The sequence below is a fragment of the Ursus arctos genome, unplaced genomic scaffold (genome assembly GCF_023065955.2).
Source record: "Ursus arctos isolate Adak ecotype North America unplaced genomic scaffold, UrsArc2.0 scaffold_21, whole genome shotgun sequence".
NCBI lineage: Eukaryota > Metazoa > Chordata > Mammalia > Carnivora > Ursidae > Ursus > Ursus arctos.
This window is the reverse complement of record NW_026622886.1, coordinates 18,047,193-18,069,031: the sequence shown is the minus strand read 5'-3', so window position 1 is coordinate 18,069,031 and position 21,839 is coordinate 18,047,193. Positions and strand designations below refer to the sequence as shown.

The 21,839-nt window shown below is 41.0% G+C and overlaps 1 protein-coding gene across 2 annotated transcripts in view; it reads right to left on the bottom strand.

Annotated features, from left to right (window-relative positions):
* Positions 1 to 2,796: 2,796 nt before the first annotated feature.
* Positions 2,797 to 21,839, bottom strand: part of LTA4H (leukotriene A4 hydrolase) — a 29,282-nt gene continuing 10,239 nt past the window's right edge. Inside the window, exons 5-19 of one of the 2 annotated variants that reach the window (XM_026499853.4) lie at positions 21,019 to 21,123; positions 19,953 to 20,005; positions 17,296 to 17,368; positions 16,886 to 17,026; positions 15,870 to 15,893; positions 15,344 to 15,414; positions 14,751 to 14,862; positions 13,899 to 14,043; positions 12,574 to 12,677; positions 12,088 to 12,158; positions 9,414 to 9,468; positions 6,748 to 6,843; positions 4,716 to 4,798; positions 3,934 to 4,038; positions 2,797 to 3,076 (exon numbers count right to left, since the gene is read on the bottom strand). In XM_026499853.4, the coding sequence (XP_026355638.1) occupies positions 2,959 to 3,076; positions 3,934 to 4,038; positions 4,716 to 4,798; positions 6,748 to 6,843; positions 9,414 to 9,468; positions 12,088 to 12,158; positions 12,574 to 12,677; positions 13,899 to 14,043; positions 14,751 to 14,862; positions 15,344 to 15,414; positions 15,870 to 15,893; positions 16,886 to 17,026; positions 17,296 to 17,368; positions 19,953 to 20,005; positions 21,019 to 21,123 (1,356 nt within the window). In that variant the 3' untranslated portion in view covers positions 2,797 to 2,958. Of the gene's footprint in view, positions 3,077 to 3,933; positions 4,039 to 4,715; positions 4,799 to 6,747; positions 6,844 to 9,413; positions 9,469 to 12,087; positions 12,159 to 12,573; positions 12,678 to 13,898; positions 14,044 to 14,750; positions 14,863 to 15,343; positions 15,415 to 15,869; positions 15,894 to 16,885; positions 17,027 to 17,295; positions 17,369 to 19,952; positions 20,006 to 21,018; positions 21,124 to 21,839 lie in introns of those variants that run through there. The other variant, XM_057316292.1, reaches the window with a different exon arrangement.

Here is a 21,839-nt window from a genome sequence, read left to right as displayed (position 1 = left end):
CTCTTTCCCTGACAGCTTCCTGAGAAGTGTACAAAGAAAGAGCTACCCTGCCTTGAAACTTGGACTTCGGTCACCCACATCCTGACCGGGCTCTGGAATTTGTCACTGCCTGAATTTGATGCACCTATGAAATCAATTCCAATACTCTACCTTCTGACTATGACTTTCTAGCCTTCCAGTTCTCCTCTTCCTTCAGTCATCTTTGCCCTTGGACCTGACCTCTGGTTGGCTCCTCCTTCCCTCCATTTCCCACCAGCTTCCTCACTTTCTGTCCTAGGAAGCTGGTATCCTAGTTGCTTACCTGGGCCACTCTTTCCTCCACACTTTGAAATCCTTTTATAACCCCATTATATAATGCCTGCACTGAGTAAAACTCAACCCCTGGGTCATCACAACAAGCTGCTCTCTGTGCTCACCCTGGTGGAAGGCTCTGCTACAGAAAGTTCTGTGATGGTGCGTATCATGACACTGTCCTTCTACTTGCCCCTCCCCCTCAGCGAGTTTCCAAAACATTCACCTCGCTTCTCAACATCCACCTCTTCTAATTTTCAGAGGATCTTACCTCTTACCTCTCTGAGAAACCGAGGCCCTTAGATGTGAAGCACAACTTTCTACCCTCTTCCATTCACTTAGCCAACAAATATTTCTCGAACACCCGTTATATCCCAAGCACTATGCTAGGTACTAGGGAGTAGGATACGTTCTCTGCCGTTAGGGTGCTGTTCTCTGGTGGTGGATGCACTTACAGAGAAGACTAATAAGAAGTCCAAGTATCCACCGTGCTGTGAGAAAACCCAACCTACTTGGGCATCCCAGTCGCCAGTCTCAGCTGAGCCCAGCTGTTACATCATCTCAGGCCAGACCTCAGACATGTGAGGCAAGAAGGCTCCAGATGATACCACCTCCCAGCGATGTGAGTTTGAAGACTTCAAGTTCATGCCTTAGGCACTATGGAGCCAAGACAGCTATTTTCTGTCCATGTTGATGATCCCCAAATCCCATAAGTCTGTACCTTTACTTCTGTTATTCTTTATCCATCTGGAACACACTTCCAACTTCCTTTGCTTAGCTAGGTATTTCTTATCTCGTAAGCCTCAGCGCAGGCCTTCTCTTCCTCAGGAAGCATTCCCTAAACCATTAGGTTAGATTAAGTGGTGCTTCCCAGGTTGCTTTAGCATGTTTCTCTTTTAGCCATATCTAGAAATTACTTATCTTTGTTCTCCCAGAAATGTTGTGTCTATCACAGCCTGGCACAAAGACATTCATCATCTGTGTATAAATGTGAACTCCACTGAGCTGGCCCCAGGTAAACCTGGGCTGATGTGTGTCTCTAGTGCCCTCTACCTTCTTCATAGCCTTCTTCACCGCCACCCTTCCAGTGGCCCTCGCCCCAGTTCACTTCCAGGCTCATTCACCAGTGATCACTGAAATGTGACATTAGCCTAGAGTGCGGGGAAAGTTTATAGGGCACGGGAAGCCTTCAAAAGCATCGTTTGAGTCCGTGGATTTGCTGAAGTCTAATCACTTAGAACCTGATTATGTACCAGGGATGTGAGCTGAACTCTTGCCTGTGGTCTTCCTGCTATGGAAGACAAAGCCTTGAGAAACAGAATGACTGCGGTGTAGATGTGTCCAGAAGGAGAGAACTGCTAGGGAGAACAAGCAAGGAAGCAACTCAGGATTACGGAGATGGACGGGAGTCTGTTTCTTTGGTACCTGCCCCAGTTCTCGCATGTTTGCTCCTATTGTAGGACTTCTCTCACTGCGTTAGCTCTCTTTTTGTGTATTTAATGACCCCCACCTACATTTATACTCTAAGACACCATTCCTCTTGCTAAAGGTTATTTCGCCAGGGGTGGACTCAAGCTGGGTCAGGGTCTCGTCTCTGGGAATTTGGAATTGAGACAGACTTCCCATGTGATAAGAACTATATAGTTACAACAGCAAAGCTGAAGTGTGGAGGAGAGAAGCAGAAATGAGAGACAAGAAAGAGTATTGCTCTCTTGCCAATTCCAGGGGTCAGTCCTCTTCTGTCTGCCCGTAGGTTCTGACAACCTCCCCCTACTCTATATCCTTAAAATAATCCTCCCTTAAATTTCCTGACTTTTAATCATCTGGGTTTTGTCACTTACAATCAAAGAATCCTAACTAATACAACCGTGGTTCCCGGATTGTGTGCTGAGGCGCCTGGGTACTACATTGTACTCATGGGATGTTTTGTTACTCTCTCATTTGGATCAAGTCGTACTCTTATTTCCAGTACATTATATGCATGTGTAATAGGTATTACCATTGTATTATTGCCCTCCATGTGCGGTATGCTCTATGTGGGTGAAGGACGTTAAGGAGCTGAGTCAGGGTGGATAAACAGGAGAGCATCAGAGGGACTGATGGGAAGTCATGGGGTTCGGGGCAGTCATCTGACCCTGACGGACAGGAGGGCAGGACAAGTCCAGTGGAGCAGCAGGTGGATCTGGGGATGGGGAGCAGAGTGCTCCTGGAGAGTTTATACATTTTAGAAAGTGCATTAATACTAGGCCCACTGAGTACCCGGATGAGCAAGTCCAACTGAGTGCTCATGCTATTTGAAAACCAAAACTCTTGTCATGTTCAGTTTTTGGCATGAGGCAGATTCAAATTAAAGAACTTAAAACACCAGGTAAATACTATGCTGCCACTCTTGTGATCCTGCTGGGAAAAAATAACTATGTAACTAATGAAAAATTTTACATTTATAAATTAAAAGATTAAACTTTGCTAAAATGCACTTTACAAAGAACATGGCACTGGTGGGGGTGAGGGGGAAGGTAGCTCAGCTTTATTTATGAAAATCACTGACAAAATAAAAAGCCAGAATGAAAACAACATTTTTAGTTACAACATGAGCTGAACTTTCATATTTCTTTGTGAATTCAGTTTAAAAAAGAGAAATGTCTGAAATCAGCAGTTGGTAGGTCCTTAATCCACTTTTAAGTCTTTCCCCACCAGCATGGCAGTCACAGGGTGCATACTCGCTTTGTGCTCTTGGTAGGTGCGCACGGCTTGGTGATGGTATTTGTCAAAGGCAGCAAGGTCCCTGGCAGGGGAAGAAAGACGGATAATGACCGATTTTGGCAAATAAGATTTTATTTGGCAAGTATAATTTTACTATACTTGTGAAGTAAATGAAAAGATTAATCATGACTATATCATGGGTCTAAATTTTTCAGAATTCCTGCCAAATCCATAGTTAAAATACCTTCACTGAGATAGTCTTAAATTCTACCTTGCAGCCAAGATACAACTTGTTTCCCCTCTACCAAGCATTGCTTTATTATATATACATCAAGCAACTTATTCTCCCAAGTCATTGCAGCATCTGAATCAGAAAGGTTTGGCTTCACTGCCTCATTTACTATTACATTTAAATAACTTCAGACTCTTTTGTGTCCGTGCCCACCCACCAATTATCTCCTACCTGCTTTTAAAGATCTTTCTGGGTACATAAGATTGTTTTCTACCTATTTTCTTTTCGCTGGTGTCTATACGAATTTGGCCCATAATAGGTAATCCATAGATGATGTTTCTAAAAAAGCTAATGAAATTACCTCAAATTTTAAATATTTAGAAGCATTCACTCTTATTCCAAAATTATACCTATAATCTTTAATAAATTTAAAAATACTATTTTTAGATGGTGTTTTACAAAGTATTTTAGCAATAGGAAAAGCATCTGAGATTCCTCTTCCTTATTCCTTTTCTGTATTTTAAGTGGGGGGAGGGGCAGAGGGAGAAGGACAGAATCCTTTCTGTGCTGAGCGCCGGGCCCGCTGTGGGGCTCCATCTAACAACTTTGAGATCATGACATAAGCTGAAATCAAGAGAGTAAGTTTAGCCCACTGTGCCACCCCATGGGGGCACCCCCCAATTCCTGATATAAGAGCTGGTTCTTACTTGAATAGGGGCCGCGTGAACTTCATTCGTCCTTGCTCAGTCGCCATTTTTAGAGCCAAAGGAATTGCTTCCTCCCATTTCGATTGAATGCAGAGCCGTAACCATCTGGAAGGAGGATTTTTAGGGGGTGTGGGGTAGGAAAGGAGGAGGAAGGGGCAGGATATACAGGCATATCTGAAGATTACTTTTGTAATGATGAATAATCCCGTTATAGTTACGCTGTACACCACTTTATGTTATGTCTTTATTCTGAGAATCTCAAGTCCTTGTATATACAATTCAGTAACTGGAGAAGTGAAGAGGAGTTTGTTCTTGAAAAAGACCACACGTTTTAAAAGGTTTAGATTACGTCGGTGCTCATGTACCTTATCTATACAATTTCTGAAGGAATTACACTTCGGTTTAAGACTCACGCTACAAATCAGAATTAAGAAAGGTTAACCACACAACAGAATTAGAGATTTCTAACTATTCCCATATCAGAGTCCACTTGGCTAGTTGCAGAAGAATGCCTATTTACCACGGGATTCCTAATCCTTTTTTGTTTTTTCTTGTTTGTAAGGCAAGAGAAGCTTAGAACAAATTCTAATAAAAAGATTAATACTATCATCTTACAGATATTGCAACTATTCCTCAAAGACCGCTATGATTATTTATACAAGTGCAGTTAATTTCACAAAGATTTCTTAAAACTCATGTATGTCTCAGACTCTGCTTTCCCTTTCTCCACCTTTTAAACTAGTTTCTACTTTCTTCCACAGAGACAAGTTAAAATGATGTACCTGAATCGTATTTCAGAATTGTTAATGGCATTCAAGTTGTACACCTCTTGCATTCGCTTTATGTGCCCCAATGGAAGAGGTGCCTAAGAGCAAAATAAAGAAGTACGATGTATCATTTCAACAGGATTCCTTGGAAGAAAGGAGCTGGAGAGAAATTCTTAGCCAGATTAAAATCCTAAATATTTTATAATATAGAAATAAATTAGATAAAAAGAAAAGAAACAAATGCACACTACAATAAGTTTTGTGCAAACTTATTCTGGATAAGGATGTTCTACGAGGAGCAAAGGGATAATTTAATCGGTGAGGTACATGGAGAATTAAATGAGAATTACTCTCCTCAGACTTTTTGGTATATGTGAACACTAACTCTCTAACCCTTTCCAGAGTCTTTCAAGTTCTTCCTTATACCTTATAGATCTTAACTGTATTCCATTCTCCATGTTCAACCACACTTCCCTTAATCGTTTCCTCACTGATCACCATCAGCTTTATCTTTGCGCGTTTCCTCTGAAATCCCTTTTAAATGATCTCTATCCCTACAAAATAGCAGTTTTTAAACTTTTATATTACAGACCCCTTTGAGAACCTGATGAGTAATATGGACTCTTTCCTCAGGAAAAAGAGAGAGATTTACCATATAAACACAAACGTCTGTATACAATCTCAGGGGGTTCACAGACCTCCCGTGCCCACCTTAACCCAGCAGGAGCAAGTCTGGTGAGGAAAGGAGGGAGAGCAGTTCAGTCTGGACAAGCAGGAGCCGCTCGGCGGGTGGCGACTCTCCTCCCCCAGCACGACTCGTCTTACGAGAAAGTCACCCCATGCTCGGGGAAGCATGTCTGCTCTGAGTGCCAGACCCTTCCCAAATTGTTTGGTCTCCGCTAAACTCCAGTCCGCCCTGGTAGGTCCACCGGTTAAGGTCACCTCCCAGACCCCCAACTTTCCCTCATTTTTGCCACACCCATTCCGGAGACATCCCATGAGGCGCTGCAGACATTTATGACACCTCGGGGGCTTGATGCCCTAAAAACGGATTCTTGCAAAGCCCCTGTTGCCTTAAATCCTATACCTCCTTTTGTGTTGATTCCTTAGGAAAGTCCGTCCAGTCTTCTCTATCCCTCTCAAGGTCCTCAGACCCAAGAATGCATTTCAGTATCACAATAAAGACCCCGTCATTCCCTCCCTCTCAAATGCAGCTTCTCCTTTCCATTTCACATATTCTTTTAATTACATGGGTTTGAAACCTTAAAATCTGTTTGGACTCCTTCCAGTTAACTGCCAAATCCAGTCAGTCACAAACCCCATGCTTTCACCCTTCACCCCTGCTCATCTGGCCTGTTCCCTCCTTTCGTACCAGCTCCCCCTGCATGTCCTCCAAGTCTCCCAATGAATTTCTCCACCCATGTTCCTCATGTTGACCCACTGGCGGACTTGTATGATAACCCAACCTCTCATCAAATGACTTTCCCTTTAAAAATGTTAGCTCCTTTCCTGCCTACTAAAACAAAACCTAAGATTCCTAGCTTAGCATTCAAGATTCATCACATGTGATCCCACTCGCTGTTCTAGAATTATCTTCATTAACTTCTGCACCACTGAGGCTTGCTACTCCCTGGGACCTGAATTTCTACCTCTGCAGACACTGCTCTGTGCAAAGCAAGCCCCACTCCCTCAAAACCTTTTCCCGACAATGCCAGTTGGAAGGGAGTTCTTCTTCGCTGATTAAGCTTTTCTCAAATGATACCTAACATATGCCTCCTCTTATGGCCAAATTTTGTATGTGTGACCTTTCCTACTAGAGTATAAGCTTTCTGAGGACATGGTACATTTCTTTCTTGCCTATTTTCATACTCACAACAACACTAAACATAATAAGCAGTCAACACATGCCTTTAAATGAAAGAATTTTACAAGTTATTTTTTTTCCGTTAGTTTTCACATTAACATGTTTTTCCCGGTTGGGTTTGACCTAAAAGCTGTGCTTCCGTTACGCACGTTGTACTTTCCCGCGTTTCGAGCCGGAACTTACTCTCTGGAGCATCTGCGCTAAAAATTCGTTCAACTGATGAGAAGAGAGATCCTTCAGGTCTGCTGAAGTAAATGAGCTTAAATCCTCTTCCTTGGCCTAAAATAAATGTTACCTGGTTATTTCCATTCATGTATGATTTAATAATATTTATTGGTTTATCTGACATAAAAGGAAAGATTAAGAAAAAGACAGAAATACAAGGAGGCATAAGATGGTGAAAATATATTTAAGCCTTAGCTACTTTAATAGTTTTGAGATGATGTTACTATAAGTTAAGAGCTGCCATGACTCCTAAAATTGATATGACTTCAGGAAAATTAGACTTTATCTTAATAGAAAAAGTGGAAGAAACTTTTGACATCCTTTGTACCATTCAAGATATACGGATTTTCAAAGTAAAGAAAATATTATAAAAGCATATCAACTAATTAATAGGCCAATTTAAAAATCTGGGAAAAGGATCAAATTGCATATTCTCTTAAATATCACACTAATGAACTGGTAAGACCACAAACTGACATTTCCCTCCATCCCCACACATTCTGTTTTTCCCACTTAATTTTGGAAATCATCTAAGAAAAAGAAAAGTTGGTCTGTGCTTTTCTAGCTAGGATTCATTGCCAAAAATCTTTGAGGATATGATTAAGAAATATTAAATAAAGCTTATCAAAGTAAGGATTTTAAAATTTTTAAAACTAGCTTTAAATTCTTTTAAACTAGGGTTTCTTTTTTTAATTGTTTTTTAATTTTAATCCCAGTATAGTTAACATACAGTGTTATATTAGTTTCCGGTGTACAAGATACTGATTCAACACTTCCATACATCACCCTGTGCTCATCGTGACAAGTGCGCTCCTTCATCCCCATCATCTGTTTCACCCATCCCCTGATCAGGCCCCCCGCCCCCCGGTAACCATCAGTTTGTTCTCTATAGTTGAGAGTCTGCTTCTTGATTTGTCTCTCTCTCTCTCTCTCTCTCGTCCTTTGCTCATTTGTTTTGTTTCTTGTATTCCACATGAGTGAGACCATATGGTATTTGTCTTTCTCTTGACTTATTTCGCTTAGCATTATACTCTCTAGCTCCATCCATGTCCTTGCAAATGACAAGATTTCATTCTTTTTTTAAGGCTGATAATATCCCATTGTAGATATATAGCATTATAGGTAATCCTTACCCATCATCCATCAGTGGACACTTGGGCTGCTTCCATAGTTTGTGTTGTGAATGATGTTATAAACATAGGGGTGCATGTGTCCCTTTGAATTAGTGTTTTTGTATTTTTTTTTGGTAAATACCCAGTAGTGTGATTACTGGATCATAGGGTATTTCTATTTTTAACTTTTTGAGGAACCTCCCTACTGTCTCCCACATAAACTACAGTTTCTTTTAAGTTGAAAAGAAATATCTGCAATGTTTTAAAAAAATCAAATATGGCCGAATGAAAAATTCCTTTGTTTTTACTCCTTGTCTCCAAGTCCTATTCCTCAGTAACCAGAATTAATAGTTCCTTGTATATCCTTCCAGGAAATGTAATGTATAAATACATATCCTTGTAAAGAAACATTATTTGACACCTTCCTTCCCTTTCTATCCCACTGTGAAACCATACCTTAGTATCAAAATTTACAGATCCCATTCTCTGCTCAAAAACATGCAAATTTAAACTATCTATTAAGGATATACCATAAGTGGTAAAAACATGAAAAGCAATGGAATGACAAGCCAAAGTCCAAGGTAATGGGTACCCTGATGGGAAGGCAAGGTGGGCGGAGAGGGGGTGCGGCGGGGAGGGGCGTTCCCACAGTACCGGTGAGCTTTTATTTCTTAGGTTAGCGGTAGGTACACAGGCATTTGTTTTACAGTTGATTTGTACACCTTCAAACAGGTGATGTACATTTTTTTCATTTGCTTTTACTTAATATTTAAGAAAAACAACAAGCAATAAAACAAGGCAATGAGAGGACTCGTTGTGATCACTCTAGATGACCCCACAGATGACAGCGAGCCCTCAGCCTGTCTCTGGCACTGACCGCGCCTCTTGATACTGAACTATTTATAATCCCCCACCTGGGCTGCTGAGCCTAAAGGAAGATCTCAGCAGAAATCAGGAGCAGGAGCAGTTTCACCAGGTACAGAGGTCCTAACGTATCACACTGCTGTTAAAAGATCCGTGTCCCTTGGATCTCTCTTACGCTTTTCTCCATGACAGGTCTGTGAACTACACAAAACGTAGATTCGAGACACAGGCAGAAGAGCTGAAGCATGATCTGTGGCAAATCTATGTGTTGCCAGCTCTCCCTCCCTGCACAGACATGATCAAGCCCTTCTAGGGCTGTACTTGAAGCAGTAGCTTACCGATGATTTAGGAGGAAAAGGAGCAAGAGAGAATGCAAATTATTTCTTCATACCTTTTTTAAGACTTGAAAAGAAGCAAGAAAATGAGAGCTAATACCACCGACGTCGATTTGCAACTCCAGCCAAACTTCACTTTACAGTGAGGGCTGGTATGCTACCCCTGCAGACAAACTTGACCTACGAACGACCTTTCCAAGTACGTGAGTTTGTGAGTAAAGTACCCACCCGCTCCCGTCCCTGCCACCACCTTCATGAGCAGCGACATTGGTACAATTCAAAAAGGAGTCAAAAACCACACGTTAGTACTCACAGTCATCCACCGTTGACTTAAGGCAATGCAAGCATTTGTCAGAGTCATATCATAACTGCAAAGATGAAAAAATACTAGAGATTAAATTTCATAAAAATGTACATGCTTTTCCATAAATGCAATGTTGAAGTTACAGAACATAATTTTCAAAGTTCTTTTTTTTAAAGACTTTATTTAGGTGGTTTAAAAAGAAAAAAAATAAAGACTTTATTCATTTGAGAGAAAGAGAGAAAGTGTGAGAGGGGGAGGGGCAGAAGCAGACTCCCCACAGAGGAGGGAGCCCAAAGCAGGGCTCAATCATAGGACCCTGAGATCATGACCTGAGCTGAAGGCAGATGCTTAACTGGCTGGGCCACCCAGGTGCCCCTCAAAGTTCTTTTTAAATAAAGCTGGGGGGGGGGTGTGCTGGGCGGCTCAGTCGGTTAAGTGTCTGCCTTCAGCTCAGGTTGTGATCCCGGAGTCCTTGGATGGAGCCCTGCATTGGGCTCCCTGATCAGCGGAGAGTCTGCTTCTCTCTCTCTCTCTGCCCCTCCCCCCTGCTCATATGCTCTCTCTCTTGCTCATTCTCTCTCTCTCTCTCTCAAATAAATAGAAATAAATGGAAAGGAGAGAGGAGGGGAAGGGAAGGGAAAGGAAGGGAAGGGAAGGGAAGGGAAGGGAAGGGAAGGGAAGGAAGGAAGGAAGGAAGGAAGGAAGGAAGGAAGGAAGGAAGGAAGAGAAAGAAAGAGAGAAAGAAAGAGAAAGAAAAGAAAAGAAAGAAAAGAAAGAAAAAAAGAAAGAAGAAAAAGAGTCAAGAGAAAGAAAGAAAGATCAGGAACTCCAGAGTGTTGGAAATAAGAAGTCTTCTACCTGACTTAAATATACTGGTGTCATCTGAGAACTTGGATACCAAAGTAATGAAACACCTGATTACCCTCCAGAGAGAACGCCTCACCATCTCAGCGAAGCCGGTCAAATGCTCAGCAGCATACGATGAAGGATGAAGGCGCTGGGGCTCGGGAGGGCGTGTTTAGGGTTGGCTGCATGGCAGGCACAGTTCTAGGTGCTCATGACAACACAAAGTCCTTCCTTCCGTGGACTTTACGTTCTGCAGCTGTTCCAACTATCTAACCTTCCAACTCTGTAATCATCCAGCAAATCTGCGAGCGCCTCTGCGGCAGGCACTGTCCTAGACACCAGGGAAACGGTGTCACGGGAGACCCTTAGGAGACTCTGAAATCACATGATGATTTTGTTCCTCTCTTTTCGGAAGAAAGTGGAAATAACAAACGCTGACCATGAAGCAAAGCAAATTGCACTAAAATCTCTGTGTTCTCAACTTAGAAAATAAATCCTATGTTTTGCAACAAGAATGGAAGAGACTGTATAAGGTGCAAAAATTCTTGCAAAACATCCCTCTTTGTCCATAAATGATACTTGCTTGCTGTGAAACGTTTCTATTAGAGAACAGTGGGGTACCTGCGCCGAGGGCCTAAATGAAATGAGTTTTGATTAGAAGTTACCTCCGAACCTCTGAAAGAGAGTCTGTGCCCTACGGGAGATTATAAAGGTCTCACGGTGGCGCAGTCCTTTGAAGTAGCTGCAGTTAATCTTTGTGAAGTAGCCGGGCTGGGACTGCACAGAAAGCCTGTTGTTTGTTCCCAAGACCAAATGGCATCAGAGGCAGTAAATTGCTCAGGCAGTAAATCACCCTCAACTAGAACATTCCTTAGCACTGATTTCGTAAGGAACAATAGGACAATACAAAACCTCTGCTGATCTCTTCCTGGGTGTCCTGAAACTTCCTTCTCATTGTCATGAAAAGAACTAGGTAAGGATCAGCCAGGGAAGGGAAGCAGCTCTCACTTACGGCAAGGTTCTAAGGAAAGTAGTGAACAAAACTAGATCTGAGCGCTGCTCTCCTGGTGCGTCAGTGTCCTGAGGAGAAGGACGTGAATAATCAAACAAATTGAAATTACTACTGTGGTAATGGCAATGAAGAGGCCTTACACAGCACCAGGAAACCCTAAATGGGGACCGGACTTGGTCAGACAGGTCAAGGACTATTTCCGTGAGGAAGCAGTTCTTGAGCTGAGATTGGAATGACCAGGGTAGAGTTCTGCCGGTGGGGGGAACAGCACGATCCTGGCTGGAACGTGCGATAGTTAGCATCCTCCCATGACACATGAGGACCAGAGTTTAGGTCTCTGGTTTGAGGAGGGTATTTAGTTTAAAAGGCAGTAGATCGGAGGGGTAAAGACTGCCAGGGTTTGAATCTCAACTCTAACTACTTACTGTGCAAACTTTGGCAAAAAGGCCTTTACCTCGCTAAGCCTAGTGTGCGTCCTCTGGAAATGGGGATGACAACTTAGAACACCGCTGTAACGAGGAACACAGTCCTTATAAAAGTTGTATTTCTTATTGCAGAGGTTTTGACAGGAAGGAAAATATCTTCTCTGTATCACCATCCTTCAGCTGAAGGGAGGCCTTCCATAATGAATCTATATTTATAGTATCATGGAATTTATAATATCATGGGAATGTTTGTTTTGACCTCAGGGTTAAGGGTCAAACCCCTACGAGGTCTACTGTCCACCTAGTAACAGCTTTAAGGAACATCTAAAGCTGTCAGGTATTTTGAGAAGCTAGAGGATTTGGGAGACTGAGAAGGGAAGCATTAACAGGAAGTACTGACTTGGGTTTGACAGGCGGCATTCCAGGAGAGTAGAGCCAGGCATTCCAGTCAACTTGATTAAGAAGATCAACCTGCAACACAAAGAACACCAAGGTTGCCACAGAATAACTTTTTCCACTGGGGGAAAAAAAAGTCTAAACCGGACTTTTAGGTCCTCAAATCTATAATTTTGTCTACATTGACATGTTAAGGTAATTTCTAAGTCTCTTTCCTAAAATAAATTTATATTAGTAGCATTCTGTTAAATAAAGTAGGAAAATTAAATACATACGAAAAATAAATTTCTGAAACCTACTGCAGATCTCTCTGAAATATTCATGTTAGTTCATGTTGTGGAGATCACATTTTCCATAGGAAAAAGTACCATGAAAGGTTGAGTCTTAAATTCTAAACTGATACTAGTAAGTAATTCAAATCAGCCTAATAAATAGACATTAAATACAGGTATATTGGCCATAAAAAATAAGAAAGCTTTTAAAAGCCAACCTTATCTTTAAAGTGGGAATACAGGAGATCCTTCCAGTCATCAGTGGTTATGCTCTTGTAGGAAAACTTCTCAACATAAGCCTTTAGGAATCCTAGGAAAACCTCTAAGAGTAAAAAAAAAAAAAAAAAAAAAAAGTTGACTAATGGAAAGGTAACTAACATTTTTTGGGTGATTGGTATGGTACTCTTGACCATGGAGAACAGAGAACTTTCAGAGAATAGGGAAACCAATATGGGGTTTAGTGGTAAAAGAATGTTCAAATCAGGAGGTAGGACTTAAGCTGGGCCTTAAAGAATATATGTAATTTGGTGGAAGGGAGAAGAGAAATCCTAATTACAAGTAAGAGGATAATGCAATGAAGAAATAGAGAAGGAACCCACAACACAAATTCTAAAAGCAATGGCCTTAGTGTGACCCAAGAGGAGGAGAACAAGATGGGACAGGCAGGATGCGTGTGGGTGAGGGAGGGCCTTCAAAGTCCACGGACAAAGGAGAACGCCCCAACACCCATCAGTAGGGGAAGGTTACATACATTCAGCACATCTATATAATGCACGACTACTGTGGCATTAAAGAGCATAAGGTAGATTTGTACGTTCTGACATGGAAGGATGTCTGTAGAACATTGCTGAATTAAAAAAAAAAAAGTAGAAAAAATTTTATATATTATATATATAAATATCTATATATATAATGCATTTTCTTTATTTTTTTTAACATTTTATTTATTTATTTGAGAGAGAAAGAGAGAGAGAGCATGAGTCGGGGAGAGGCAGAAGCAAGCTCCCCACTTAGCAGGGAGCCCAGTGCAGGACTTGATCCCAGGACCCTGGGATCATGACCTGAGCCAAAGGCAGATGCTTAACCGACTGAGCCACCCAGGCGCCCCCATGATCCATTTTCTGTAATTAAAATATATTTATTTGTTTGTTCATTTATACTTAGAAAAAGATCTGGAACCATGCACAACCACTGCTAACAGTGGTTACCTGGGGAGCGGGAAGGGGCTGAGGGACTCTTAACTTGTTACTCTCAGAAACTTCTGTACTACAGAATTTTTCTCAATGAGTACATACTATTTTCCTAATTTTTAAAATACTGATGAGTTTTCTTTAAAGTCCTGCAACACAATTTTGAATTCAGCAGTCACTCAAGGTTTGAAGTAGAGGTCACATTAGAGAATGATGCAGATTTTCTTCAGCAGCTACATACAGAATGAACCGAAATAATAAAATGGGGCAAAAACAACAGTTAAAAATTCTTCCTTATTCTTCACATTGCCCTCAAAAAAATAAAAAATAAAAAATAAATGCCAACTACTTGCCTGGGCCCCCAAGAAGTTGTTCAAGGTAAAAAAGTAAAGCAAAGCCCTTCTCGTAGGGCACCGAAGAATACGCCACATCAGGGTCCACATTCGTCAGATCGACCACAAGCTTGGTATAAGGATGCGTATCTCCGAAAGTCTTTATCTGCAAGACACAAAAGGCATAACTTCAGGGGAGTCTAGAACTTAAACTGAGAGACTAGAAATTGTAGGGTATGTTAGCACAAATTTCTGTAAGTCTGTTAATGGAATGGCTACTTGTGTCGTGTTCTGTGATATTTCCTGCTCAGTAGTAGGCTTTATTCTTATAAAAAAAACTAGAAAAATGTTTCAATGCCTGGTCATCAAATTCAGCCTTCAGGAGGGAGCACTGAAAAATTCAAGCTAAGTAACCGACTATATTAATTGCAAAGACCCAGTGAGGTCCTCCTGGTCGTGAACATGACATTATACAGGATAATGACCAGTATGTAGCAATACAGTATTATACCGGGGCACCTGGGTGGCTCTGTGGATCAAGCATCCAATTCTTTGCTTCGGCTCACGTCATGATCTCAGGGTCCTCAGATGGAACCCCAAGATGGGCTTCTGTGCTCAGTGCGGAATCTGCTTGGGAGTCTCTCTCTCCCTCTGCCCCTCCCCTCCGCCACCCCACATGCAATCTCTCTCTCAAATAAATAAATAAATAAATAAAAGCTTAAAAAAAAAGACTATTATACCAGTATCTGCTTGATTTTCCACACCGGTAAAAATGGCTCTCTTGTTGCTGCTCAGGAAAGCTAGTTTACAAACTAAACTTTTGAATGCCTATTCAACCTTAGAGAAAAGCTTTTCAGAGCATGACTCACTTACCGAATTCTGTAGTTCTCCCCATCCTCCCAGCGCGTGAAAATGTCTGAACTTTTCACCAAACAGTCGTCCACAGATGTGGCGTTCCAAGTACACAGTATGTCCTTCGTTTAACCTGAAAAAAGTTTTTTTGTCAATAAAATTCAAAAACAGCGACACAGCTGAAAGGAACAAGCGTTTTAATCAACAAGTTATCCTTTCTGGCTTTTCTACGGAGTAAAGAATGGTAAAGCATGAACGTTACAGTCTAAGCGGACTGCCTATGTGGCTACTGGGCACTCCATTCAGAGCAAAGGGAAGCGCAGCCCAGCGGAGGGCAGCGGGGAGAATTCAGCCACGGTTCTGGTTTTACGTGCCCGTGTATTAAAATGTGACCCTACCGGGAACTAAATAGCAAGCACGAGCTGAATGCCCCTACTCCACCGAACACTGTGACTAGCGTTGTGGAATTTTTTTTTTTTTTAAACTGTCTACCAAAGAGATGATGACACCGAAAAACAAGATATTTCCACAAAATAATTCAGAGTGGCCAGAGGCAGGGAAAGAAATTAATAAGAAGAACCAATAAAGAAACAACAATAATAAAAAGATCTTACCAAAAGTGGTCCCAAGTTTTGTTGGTCACTAGATTTCCTGTCCAACTATGAGATATTTCGTGTGCAATAACCTAAAGTGGAAATGATGTGTAGTCAGTAGTGGAAGGGATTAGTAGAACTGATTGCCTTACTCTAAAATAACTCCTTACGTAAGCATTCTAGTTCTTTCAGTTCTACGTTCAATTTTTTTTTTTTTTTAACATCAGCTGAGGCATTCAGGGAGTTAGTTGAGCAAACAAATCATCATTCAGCCCAAGACAAAAGTACGGTTTAAAAAAATTAGAAACAAAAAATTAGTTAGAAAATATTAAATGGACACAACACTCCATTAAAATGTATTTCATAAACATACGAAGAGATCAGACCATAAAATGTTATAAAATCTATTAAATCTGTTAATGTAACAACAACCCCGAAGTCATCTTTTATAACCGTATCTTCAACATAACGATACAATGGATATTTTAAAAATCAGCTGACTTAATAGTTCTTTGAGGGTAAGACCACGATAATAACTATAACTTACATTGGAGAGTGACTTGTCTCCTGCCTAAAAACAGAAGAAAATTACATTAGAATTCAAATCACAGACTATATTTAAAAGACTGCCTACCCCAGGATGTCCTCTGGCACTAACAGTGCACTGTATTTCTATCGCACTCAAAGGGGTTCAAAAGCAAAGTATGTATTGAGAAAGTAAAACAAAAAATGCAGGACTAAAAAAAATAGCACGAGTCTTTCTCTCCCTCATCTGGGGAACTTTTCCAGGACCAGGAAGGCCAGTATACCTGTCTCTAACTCCCAGGAAACATTTCTCCTTCCATTTTTTTTTTTTTAAAGATTTTATTTATTTATTCGACAGAGATAGAGACAGACAGCGAGAGAGGGAACACAAGCAGGGGGAGTGGGAGAGGAAGAAGCAGGCTCATAGCGGAGGAGCCTGATGTGGGGCTCGATCCCATAACACGGGATCACGCCCTGAGCCGAAGGCAGACGCTTAACCGCTGTGCCACCCAGGCGCCCCCCTCCTTCCATTTTTTAAATACCTATTCTTATTTCCCTTATGTACCTTATTATCTCCTAATTACCCACAGCATATTTAAGAAAAGTCTGTAGGGATTTAAAGTAGCATACAAAGGCATATAAATTATAGTTACATACTGGAGGTCTAATGCTTCCCTATACATGCTAAAGTGAGTTTTTGTTTTGTTAGACCCATCCCTACACGCCGAGTGTAAATGGTCTAGTTTCTTTGTCCATACGTTGAATTCGTCCATATGTTGCTGTGACACCGCCTCCCCTCCCCCAACACCCCCACACACCTTGAATATAATATTCTCGTCTTCCTAATGGCCAACTTATTTTCTTTTGAAAAAATGAGATGATGAGATTGACCATAATAAGCAATAATGTGAGGAAGAGTTATATAAATAAGAGAAAATATTGTTTAAAAAACATAGATGATTGGAGCCTAAGGCTCTTCACCTCCAGCTGTACGTGTGAGGAGGACTCAGCCGTGCAGGCAGACATGCTCACACTTACCAGCAGAGTGGGGGTCACGAACGTGAGGCAGGGATTCTCCATGCCGCCGTAAGGGAAGGACGGCGGCAGGACTAATAGGTCATACTGCCCCCACACGTAGGGTCCTCCCAGATCTTCTGCAATTTTAAGCATAGATTCAGTCTGGAAAATGAATGCATATATATTTACGTGTCTTAGTCATTACAATGATGCATTTCTTCGAAGTACATATTGCTTTCTATGACGATTATGAGTTAAGGATGCTCATTTTAAATGATATTGATGCAAAAAAATGTAGCAACTGCAAATCCACATAGAATAAGAGATATTTGAGTCTCTTACCACATCACTCAACACCATCGCATTTCATACTTAAAGTCTTAAATCTATTGTCTACCAGGATTATTAAAAAGGGTAACTACAGGACCAACCTCAGAAAATTCGTAAGCAGACTTTTCCACCTGCTCTTTCTCAGACCAAACCAACGTTCTTGGGCCAATTTGCCTGCAAAATTAAAAGGCTTAATAAAAATGAAGTTCAAGACATATGATTTACTTAGTTCTAGGGAAGAGCTAAAGTACTCTATACGAATGGTGACAGCAGTGGTATGATTACCATGTGCCTTTGGGGAGGAGGGGAGGTTTAATGGCTTCTCTGAGATGCAATCCTGCCGCTGTAGGCACACCAGTACATATGCAGCCCTATTAGGAGGCACCGTCTGGGCCAAAGGAAAACAGAGACATAAGGTGCCCCCACAGATTAGCTTACTGGCTCCGGTAAGAACTTTGGGGATCTAGTTTCCTCTCACAATCTCACACCTAGAGAAACCCAGTCAGGCTCAGTAAGAGGTTATCTGTTATGCACTTAAAGGTTGAACAGTCATAGAAGAAGAAACATAGAAAATGAAGGAAATCCTGTCACATGCCACAACATGGCTGAACCTTGAGGACATTATGCTGAGTAACACAAGGCAGTTACAGAGGACAAATACTCTATGATTCCACTTATGAGGTCTCTAAAGTGTTCAAATTCATAGAAACAGAGAGTAGAATGGTGGCTACCAGGGGCTGGAGGGAGGTGGAAATGGGAGTTGTTGTTTAAAGGGTACAGAGTTTCAGTTTTGCAAAGTGAAACAGTTCTGGAAATCCGTTTCACAACAATGTGGATATACTGAACCCTACTGACTACTGAGCTGTACCTGTAAAAATGGTTAAGATAGTCAATTTTGGGGGGGTTTTTAGCCACAATTTTTAAAAAAGAAGAAACAAATAGAACTCTATATCATTTACATAGGGCTAGAACACAAAAATATTTTTTATTTAAATTTCATCCTAAAGACTTTTTGTGGCACCGAACCCCAAACAACAAGCTTTCACGGAGGCGTCCTGCCCCAGAGAGGCGGCCGATTCTAGAGCAGTTGCTTCTCAAACTTTAATGTGCAAACAGATGATCTGGGGAGCTTGTTCATATGCAAATTTTGATTTAGTAGCTCTGGGATAGGGCCCAAGAATTTGCATTTCTAACCAACTCCCAGGTGATGCCAAAGCTATTGGTCTCTAGACCGCACTGGGTAGCAACGGTAACCTGCTGTTATCCAACAAATTTAATGAGAGCCACAAATATGAGCTGCATATGTAATTTTAAATTGCCTAGTGGTCACATTAAAAAAGCAAAATGGAGGGCGCCTGGGTAGCGCAGTCGTTAAGCGTCTGCCTTCGGCTCAGGGCGTGATCCCGGTGTTCCGGGATCGAGTCCCACATCGGGCTTCTCCGCTGGGAGCCTGCTTCTTCCTCTCCCACTCCCCTGCTATGTTCCCTCTCTCGCTGGCTGTCTCTCTGTCACATAAATAAATAAAATCTTTAAAAAAAAAAAAAAAAAAAAAAAAAAAGCAAAATGGAAGCAGATGAAATCAATTTTAACAAGATAGTTTGTTTAACCCAGTATATCCAAAGTGGTATCATTTCAAGATGTAATCAACATAAAAAATTATCGATGAAATACTTGACGTTCTTGTTTTTCATACCAAGTGTTTAGAAATCCAGTGTGTATTTCACACTTCCAGCACATCACAGGCCCCGTGTGGTTAGCGGCTGTCACATCTGACGGAGCACGTCTTTGCTGCACAGGCCACAAAGTCAGACAGCCTGGATCCTGGTCCTGGCCCTGACACTTCCTAGCTGTGTGACCGTGAGGCCGTTATTAAAACTCACGAACCATCAGTTTCTTTATTGATAACATGGGAAAAGCAATCACACCCGCTCCACAGAGTTGTGGGGATTCCGTGCCATAACACACTGGGGTCGGGCACAAAATAAACCCTTGTCATGGTCAGCGCTGTGACAGTCAATAGAATTCGCATTTCGTGAGCGTTCCCCGTAGGCCAGGAGCTTTACGTGTATTAGGTTGTTAATACTCACAAAAATCCTTGGAAGTGCGTGTTATTCTTCCTAGCCTTTAGGTGAAGAAGGGGAAACTCAGAGGGGAGCTGCCCAAGGATGTGGACAGTAACTGCTTGGGGTTGGAACTGGAATCTGGGTTTGCCTGACTTCTCGATCTTGTCCACATTTCTGGCAATTTAAAGAATGTGAGGACTACAGATAGTCTTAATTTTCAGCTGTTTAGAAATAAGGCTTAACAAAAAATTAAGAAGGAAGGGCACCCTAGCTATTGGTCAAATATCAGAAAAATATCTTTTATTTCTGTCATATTTATAGGCCTCCGAGTGCGTTAACATATTTTACCTCACTTGTTTCGCTAGAGAAAGGGAGATATTACAATTTCAAGGATGAGGAAATGGAAGTTATGCGAGGTGACTAGTCCAAGCTTATCTTAGAACCCAGATCTCTAACTAAAGGCCAGGGCATGCTCATTCTGTAATACCTGGAAAATCTGAAGGGTGATTGGTAAAGACTTTTTCATTTAAAATTCATTGTTATTTACATTTTATCATTAGATTTGAGGTTTTCCAGAGCTGTCAGCTTGATATCTTGAGATGTGCATAAATGAGCTACTAGTTAATCCTGCCAGGGGCTCAAGATACTTGAAGTTTAATTTTTTCGTAACCCTCAGAATTTGTTCAAAAGCTCACCTGCTCTCTAAAGCTCCAACAACTAAAGCAATCAAGTAGCAGGGGATGGGAACCTAAAGGGAGCAAAAAAAAACCCATCACACGTGTGCTCGAATTAGTGCTTAGAGATGTTACAGAGTACGACAATTCATACTGAAAAGTAAGTAAATTCCTTTTCAAGTCTCACCAGTCTCATTTTTAGGGGGTCAAATAGTTCAAAATTGTGATGTAAAACATTTCAACACATCTATTTCTCTTTTATTTTACTAGGAAAGACAGTGTCTGAAATGTGAAACATATGACTGCACATAATAGTACCAGGTCCATTTCAAGCATTTCTCAAAAATCAACCTATAATAAGGAACTGTGCTTTTTTCTTAAGTTTTTTGGGTTTTTTCCTTGACAATTCCTTGACAATTTCCTAAGACAATTTTTTACTTCCTTTTTTAAAAAACACTCCTGGTATATTTGAGAGACATATAAAATAATCCAGCAATAAGAGGATGCTGAAGGTTCGGGAGCTTGGAATCCCAGATGCTGGGGTGGGAGCAAAACTGTGTACTGCGGTTCAATTACACGTTCTGTTAAGAAGGTCAGTTATTAAAAAGTGTGCATAAACACGTGATTCATTAAAGGTCAAAGAACAAGTCAAATTACCAGCTACATAGGAATTTTAACCATAAGGACTGTAACAGAGGTTTCTTCTTTTTGTTGTTTTTTTTTTTTTGGGAGGGGTCACTACAGCTCTTCCATTTGTAAACACTAAATAACCACAGGCCTGCACTGTGGTAGGAGGGCGGGCAAAAGTGTAACTTAAAACAACAGAAAACCTGCTGCTAACTGGGATGAGAGAGAATGGGATCAGGCTCCGCTCCCTACTTTGCTTATCCAGCAACCCCTTTCTTTAGTCCAACTCTGTAAATAGAGCCCAACATTTTACAAGCACAAAAGAAATGAAGAACACAAAAGACAGAAGCTGCTTTCGAAATTCTGAAATATTTCAAAAGCCATTTTGTTCTCTGGATGTTAAGAGCTATTTAGAGTTTACCACCAATTAAAACAAAAAACTTAGGCCCTCAGATCTTACTTTTTGGCTGAATTTATATATTTTCCTGCTCAGGTCTTCTGGGTCAGGTGCTTCTCCATCACGAATAGCACTCATAAGGGCCACCAATTCTTTAGGAACAGATACCTAATCAAGAAAAGAAGTCATTTCCAGCTCTAAAGAAAAGATTCTACGTATCTTAAACTGCACGTGTAAAATAACGTACTTTCCCCTTCTTAACTACGCAATAGACAATGAGCCCAGTAAGTTTGGACATATCAGGTTTATAAATAAAATTAGCAATAAATAAAAACTGGCTTCTTTAAAAATGAATGTGAAATATCTATCCATTCATCCATCCATGTTAAGAGCATTTGGTAGAAACTAGATTAAAATTCCAGCTCTGCTACTTACTAACTGCATGGACTTGGGGAAATAACCTCCCTGAGCCTCAGTTTCCCCATCAAACAAGGATAATATCTCATGGGAATGCAGCAAAGAGTAAGTACAGAAGAATCCAGCACCGTTCCTGGCAGTGCTTGCCACCCCCGTCCTCCTTCACACCCTCAAAACAGACTCCCAAGGCTGTACGCTCACTTTAGGACAGAGAACACAGTTTTGAGCAGTTTTATATTTAAACCATAAACCTGGAGTTACAAATCAAAGAGCTTTTTAAGGGTCACGATTGTGAAAAACTAGAAATTATTGCCCAGAATGGTGAAATAATTTTCTCAGGGAATTTGTATGGAAAAGAAGCTGATGGGACAAAACTTATGGTCATTTAAAAAAAAATTTTTTTTTAAGATTCCATTTATTTATTTGAGAGAGAAAGCGAGAGAGAGAGAGAGAGAGAGAGCGAGAGC